The 7,351-nt window shown below is 43.3% G+C and overlaps 1 protein-coding gene across 1 annotated transcript; it reads right to left on the bottom strand.

Moving 5' to 3' along the window:
• Positions 1-2,595: 2,595 nt before the first annotated feature.
• LOC123145617 (uncharacterized) lies at positions 2,596-6,700 on the bottom strand. Its single transcript, XM_044565081.1, has 7 exons — positions 6,250-6,700; positions 6,057-6,154; positions 5,805-5,946; positions 4,820-4,915; positions 4,473-4,592; positions 4,063-4,325; positions 2,596-2,948 (listed from the first exon to the last, which is right to left on the bottom strand). The coding sequence occupies exons 1-7, from the start codon at positions 6,407-6,409 to the stop codon at positions 2,838-2,840; spliced, it is 990 nt and encodes a 329-aa protein (XP_044421016.1). The 5' UTR covers positions 6,410-6,700; the 3' UTR covers positions 2,596-2,837.
• Positions 6,701-7,351: the final 651 nt, after the last annotated feature.

The raw sequence follows: 7,351 nt of genomic DNA, 5'->3' as shown, positions 1-7,351 counted from the left end.
GCCTCCAGAAGCTCCAGTGCATAGCGGGCGGCTAAAGCGTGCGGAGAATGTCAAGAGAGGCCGGGGTAGACCAAATTTGATATGGGAGGAGTCCGTTAAGAAAGACCTGAAGGATTGGAGTATCACCAGAGAACTACCTATGGACAGGGGTGCGTGGAAGCTTGCTATTCATGTGCCAGAACCATGAATTGGTCGCGAGATCTTATGGGTTTCACCTCTAGCCTATCCCAACTTGTTTGAGACTAAAGGCTTAGTTGTTGGAGAGAGGCGTTTTGGAGGCCGAGCTACATGGGTCTCTTTATCTTGTCCAGACGTTGTCTTGTTGCGATCTATGCAGCCTGTCTTTCTTGGGTATAATACGCAGACTAGTTTGTGGAAGTACATCGGTGCCATGCGTTGGTGTACATGGGCGATGGATATGTCCGGTCATGCTTACGGCTGGCTGCTCTATGTGTCAGAGCAGATGTTTGTGTTGCTGCGACCGCAGAGAGACCATGCATGCAGCTGCTGAACTATGCGTGTCAGAGCAGATTTATGCTATAGACTAAACAAAAAATGGGTTTACTGTGACAAATACCAGAACATACAAAAAAACGTTGCTAACTTGTTGGAAAAATATGATAACAAAATGTGAAGTAAACAAGGGAATCCAACGACAAACTAGTTGTGCTGGGAAAACTAAAAAATGTTTGACACAACTGGTGAATTGTTTTTCTATCTTGGAAATGTGGTACTCCTTCCGATCCAAATTAATTGCGCAGGTTCTGCAACCTCTATAGTACAATCTTGTATAGACGTTACGTCAATTAATTAACATCGAAGGGAGCAGCAAACTTGGTACGAGGTAATCTCTGTGCAAAAACGAGATAGTACATTAAATTCTCTTCTTCTTCTTTTTTGCGGGGAAGTACATTAAATTCTCTGGCTATGGCATGATCGGGAGGAGAAAAACCGACAATCGGTCAGCATTGTCTCCTAGCACAATAGAAGTGTGTGTGTGTGTGTGTGTGCGCGCGCGCGTGCGCGTGTGTGTCTCAGAAAATTAAAATACATCAATTAAGAAGAATATTTTATGTGTAAAATATTGGTCCGGTGAAAATTTTGTTCCGGATGAGGTAGAGATAAACTAGTTTTGTAATGGTACTGTGTGTGCATTGCCGCTATACGGTTGCCGTGATTTATGTACAAAAATGTTATCACTTTGTGTTTGACAATTTAGAAAGCGGTGACGGGTGCGCTTTTTGGCAGCGTGCGTTGATATTGTCAGCGACACAGTTTTTTCATTGATTGCAAATTTTTTGAGAGATGCGGGACGTGCTTTATAAGGCTTGATTTTTTTAATAAAACGATAAACAAAAAATATGAGATACGATATGCCCAGTCACACAAAAAATGAGAAAAATCACTTTCGCATGCATTCGGACCGAACGATGGTTTTGGAGTTTGAGATTTTCATATTGTATTTATTATTGATTGATCTTCAAGTTCATATGGTTGCTTATATCGGCCACAGAAAATTTGTGACTCGGCTCGAATTTGATACATGACGCTTTTCGGACAATTTTTTCATGGTCATTATACCAGCATCAACCCCTCTCTTTTTTTGTTGTTGTGAAAGCACCATCCCCTCTCGTCTAGTATACTCAAACTAGTAGTGGGAAGTGACAAAATGCTCCGGTTTTCACAGATCAGATTCAAATGAATAATTATGGGGGTGTAATAATGGTGCATGTCTGTCGCCTGGCGATAGCTCATTCATGATGGTTGTATGGCACGTGTGGCGCCCGTAAGACCTGACATGGGAAAGCACTGTTGATAAAGGGAGAATACAGTTGCCTGTAAATGCTGAAGGATTAAATACGTGAGACTAATAATGGCCTGTGCCTGATCTCCATAAAGACTAACGCACTAAGATACCGAGCACCATGTAGCTCGGCCACCAAACGGCATTTCCGTAGTTGTTGTTGTTATAACATTCGTGGAAGTCGTGGCAAAGAAAAACAAAAATCAGCACTCCAAAATATTTTCAAAACTATTCCCTCAGTCCCATAATAGTAGCATTTTTGGAGCATTGATTTTTTTTTTTTGCCACAACTTCCACAAATGTCATTCTGTGTTGAAATTTGCAAGCATACAAAACATTTCTCAAAGTTTATCACAAAAAAATTCATAATTTTTTGAATGCTTTTACTTTTTTTTTTACTATTTATGAGGGAGCATTTGAGCTCGGGAGCAGATACTCCCCGTTCAAAAGAGTGCCCTTTTATTCGCCCAAAAAAGGCGATCAACTTGAGAAGGGAGAAACTCACTTACTGTTGAGGGGATTAGTTCTTCCATACTTCTCATGCGAAAGCAGAGGCCCTTTTCGGTTTCTGTATCATCAGCGTGTCATGAGAGGATAGCATGCACTTAAGTTTTATAAGGTTCACAATGTTAATATGCACTGCATCCAAGATTTCTCTTTTATAGCTTTCGTGTGTGTGACTCGCAACCCCATGTTCATATGTGACTGGCAATGCATTTTACATGAAAATAGCACAGGAGCTTGGTGATCAACTCGCTGATAACAGGAACACAGAAAACCAACTAGCAGAGTGGAAAAGTGGGCCGTGGCCGTGAGCTGAATCATCATTGGATTTAGTTCATCTACACCACGTCCCTTGGCCCCTGCACCTCAACAAGCCTGCCTCAAAGGAGCCCCTTTTGCTTTCATCAAATCGTCTAATCTAAGTTTTACATCATATACACCAAGGAAAACAAAACGGTGTCATGGCAAATGAAAGAATCGGTATATGAAGGTTTGTCAGTGCAAATCTCCCAGTCTCTGAACGAGCTGCTCACGCGCTGGTGACACCCGACATCCAGGGCACAACAACAGGGGCTCTCGGATGAGAATCTCTGTAGGACTCGGAATACTTGTCTTTGAAGTTCAGTTTAGGCTGGTCAGCCTGCAAAGCATCACAAGATAATTAGGCTGTGCGAAGAAGAACAATCAACAGCTCATGTCATCTTAAAAGAAAATAGAAGTTAACAATGTGGAGTACATCAGTTTAAATTAAATGAATGATTTGACTATATAACAAAGCCTCGTGCGTAGGTAAACATTGACAAAGAAAAACAGCGGTAGTGCATATCACAAAAGTATCTGCCCGGCAATGTAGCAAGTGCAGCAAGACTGAACCATACTCCAAACAATCATATGGTCACAAACCAGACTTGTGCAAGATAACAGCAAGAAATTACAACCAGTATAACATGAGGAGACAAATGGCTGTTACCAGAACTGAAGTTTCAACAGTTGTACAATGACAGTGGGTAAACACAAAGCAATCAGTATCAGCAACATGTAAAACAGGCAACGGTGCAACCATACACTAGCACCATTTATGGCATGGCATGTTTTGCTGTAGATAGATTTATATTCTTTATATATTTAGCCCATTAACAATGTACCACAAACTTGTCCAATGCATCATCCTAAATCATTACTGAGACTAGTTAAAAAGTTCAACACAACAAAGGGAGCTTGGCTAAAAATAAAATAAAACGCACTTGAAAGTGTACAGGCTTCAGTCAGCTGCAGGAGCACAGTTGACTACAATTTCAAGAATTATAGCGGATAACTAATGTTGCTGTTTAAACTATTAGGACAGGATTGTTGCATCACATGTAGAATAGTAACCCATGTATAAGCATGATCCATATTTTGTTTTTGTTATTCCAAATCACTAACTATAATTCATAAACATTGGTTTCTCTCCCCATTCCCGTACAGTAAGGACACATGTACACACATGACCTATGTTTTGTTTCCCCTATTAAAATGACTGACTACCATTCATAAACACCATTTTCTCCCTAATTCTATAATAAAGTGCTCCTAACTAAACAGCAAACTACCATTTCACATACAACATTCATTAAAATATCAGATGCAGGTCCATGAAGCAGGAAGAATCACATAATTCTAACACCGCTCCAAACAAGATATGGTTAATAATGCAAACATATAGGGTAATCGATTCAATGGTTAGACACAGACTCGCAAAAAGGCAGGCGTACCTGTTTCAACCAGCACTCCTGATGTTTATGCTCATATTTATCTGGTGAATAGCAACCAAACTCTGATGGGCAATATACCCATATATTGCACTTCAATTCACCTGGCTTGGCATTCCTAGCCTGGTCTAGACATGCTTGACAGCAATCAGCAGCAGATTCTTTGTGGTGCGTTAATCCCCATCTCACAGCAGCACCACCATAATCGGCATGTAGCTCAGTGTTGCATTGTGGATGCAAAGGTGGACCAGCTATTATTTCTTCTTCTGCAACAATTTATTTGAGACTCAATCTCTCTGAGAAATACGAAAGCTATTCTGTAACTATAATTCTAACACAATGGGTCAGACTTTGGCACCACAATGCGGAGCTTCATGAAACATAATTAACATAGGCAATGGTAGAGAAGCAACCTTCTGGTTCATTCTCAGGTTTGTCATCATGCTCGGTGTGTGGGACTTCTGGTGAAATCCAAAGACCAATATCCTCCAATAGCGCATGCCAGTTGAACTCCAGGGCTCGCTTTAACAATCCTGTAGATAAGGGTGAAACCAAACTATTACCGTTGAGAATTGTGAAACAAAAGAAAAAGAAAACGCTTAGAAGCACCCAATATGTACCAAATTATTATGAAGGAATTGGAATACATAGAAGTGAGTATATATTGTTTAACACTAAAGTTCACATGTACCAAATTATTATGAAGGAATCTGGACACATAGAAGTGAGTATATATTGTTTAACAGTAAAGCTCACATACGTGCTTCCTCACTGGAGAGGCCCAAATTTGATGAATTCCGAGTAGATGCACTTTTTGCATCTTTTAGCGTCTCAACACGCCATGATTCCAGAGCTTCTGTCAAATGTTTGGAATAGAAACATAAGCACTTCAATTTATCACTAATCAAGACAACAAATAATCCATGAACTCTATTTCTAACAGATGTAAAATAAATCCAGATTTTATATGCAGCAAAAGCAAGTAACAAACAGTAAAAACATGTATTCAGTTTTAGCGTTAATTTATAACGTCACACAGAACATAAATGGAACAAAATAATGGCAACTCCAGACAGCTGATACCATCAAGGAGACACAGACACACACAAATGGAATATACCCTTTTTTCTACTAAACAGGTCAATCAATATGCAGCACTTGCTCATCAAATTATCGCAGCTGGCATCACTGCTAGGTTGATACACCAATTGGCCAGTCACACACACAAAGGCAAAATATATGACAAGTCGACTAAAAAGAGGGAATCATCTCATGTGGTTGTCATATGTTCAGTTGTTTCAGTCAGGAGGGTTGCTTGTCCTGATCACAGATAGAATGTCATAAACTTGTAGTATTCAAATCCCGCAACTCCATGCCTATGTAAGACTATAACAGTGAAAAAAATCAACTACAACAGAAGTTCACACTTGCAAGAAAGCACTTAGCAATGCAAGAGATATCTGACAAACTAGTCGAAATAAATAGTACTAGTAGATATCCTCCAGACAAGCTATTCAGCCCTCACTGAACTCGTCAAACGGCATGCTGACAGAAATAGCCAGCGTGTGTCAAAGCTGTCGACTAACAACCGGACAAGATAAACATACAAGTCCAAGTTATGCACACATATTATGGAATATTACAGTCAGATTCAAATTACTGGAGGAAAATCAGGAGCTCACTTGATTCTACACAAAACAGTACTACACTACTATTGCTAATTCAAAACCAGTATGCAAATATACCTCGTTGCTGGATGGCAGTGCCGTTATCCCCTAGGCCGTTCAGCCGCCCCACGAGCTCATACGATACCCTCAGCTTCAGCTCGAGAGGCAGCTCCTTCCGCCTTTTCTCCTCCCGTGCGAAAACCTTCCGCAGCTTCTTCACCTTCAGCACCCAAAAATCCCCAGGGATTAGATCACAAAGCCATAATAACAAGTTTCACTAATCAACTATAAACACCATCGAATTCTGCAATAGGCTTTCAAGAGCGGTACCGCCTGGACGAGCTCGACGGGCTCGGCCTCGCGGCGAATCCGGATCGACTCCTCCACCCTCCTAATCTGCTCCTCCGTGTACTGCACCACCTCAACACCTGAAAAACAAATCGAAAAAATAACAGAGTCAGATCGCGGATACTGCCAGAGTCGTCGTGGGCACGACGATGGGCCGCGAGAGCGGGCGCCTCACGTTTGGGCGCGGGGGCGAAGGAGGTGAGGGAGCGGAGCACGAGCAGCGCGGCGACGAGGTTGGCGATGCAGACGGCCACGGTGATGCGCCGGTACGAGAACCACCCCGCCGCAGCCGCGCGGCCGCCGAACGACGCCGCCCGCGCTATGCCCCTCGCCATGTCGCCGCCGTCTCCTCCGCCGCCATCCCTACCGCCGACGGCGCGGCATTGCGCTCCGCCGCGGCCGCCCCCGATTCGCGAGCTCCCCGCCTCCTCGATCTCGCCGGCGGCCGCAGGAGCACGCGCCGCGCGGGCCGGCACGCCGCGCTACAGCCCCGCCCCCGGCGCTCGGGGTGCTATGGTGCTGGAAGCTTCTGGAATCCCGGCCGGGCAGGGCAGGAGCCTCTCTCCGCGTTCGCTTGGGCCTTCCCGTTTCCGCAAATGGAAGTTGGGGAGGGACTCGAGGGGGGTGGAGAGATAGCATGGAGGGTGGAGGCGTGAAGGTGGTAGTGCGGGATTTTCCTCCTCTCTGGCGCGTGGGCCCCGGCACGTGGCAGCGCCGTTGGGCCCAGTTGGCAGTGAAGGAACTGCCGACAACGCGTAGGTTAGGGTAAAAAGGTCGAACGGTTGTGGCAGATTTGTTGTGGTCGGTGAGATTACAGCGGATCGATGGAGCTGCGTGGAGGATTTCCATTGGGCGCCGTAATTCTTCCAATTTTTAGCAGAACACGCATAGTGTGGCAAAAATGCCAGAATGGTTTGCTCTGATTGCAAGCAACTCTGATTCTAATCACAGACAGAATAGAGTAATTACAGACAGAACAGAGCAGAACAAATAGTAAAACAGTTCCTATGAATACATATTTGTCTTTCTTTTACGCCATGTGTGTATAATGTTATGAAATCTGTACATACATACTCCCTCCGTCCCATAATATAAGAGTGTTTTTTATACTAGTGTAGTGTCAAAAATGTTCTTATATTATGGGACGGAGGGAATAGTATACATGTGTATGTATGTTTGTGAAAAAATCAAAAAAAAAATCAGTGTGTAGAAAATGATATTTCGAAACCGAGCTCCATGGAGCTCAGCCTCCCGCAAAAAAAAATGTCTGGACCTTC

The sequence above is a fragment of the Triticum aestivum genome, chromosome 6D (assembly GCF_018294505.1).
Source record: "Triticum aestivum cultivar Chinese Spring chromosome 6D, IWGSC CS RefSeq v2.1, whole genome shotgun sequence".
In the NCBI taxonomy this organism is placed as follows: Eukaryota; Viridiplantae; Streptophyta; class Magnoliopsida; order Poales; family Poaceae; genus Triticum; species Triticum aestivum.
The sequence above is the reverse complement of the archived record's forward strand: the minus strand, read 5'-3'. Positions and strand labels throughout refer to the sequence as shown.

Coding starts and splice junctions, on each gene's coding strand:
- LOC123145617 (XM_044565081.1), bottom strand. CDS start 6,409: ATGGCGAGGGGCATAGCGCGGGCGGCGTCGTTCGGCGGCCGCGCGGCT. Junction 4,593..4,819: donor CCTCTCCAGTGAGGAAGCAC/GTATGTGAGCTT, acceptor CCTTATCTACAG/GATTGTTAAAGCGAGCCCTG. Junction 2,949..4,062: donor AGGAGTGCTGGTTGAAACAG/GTACGCCTGCCT, acceptor GATGCTTTGCAG/GCTGACCAGCCTAAACTGAA.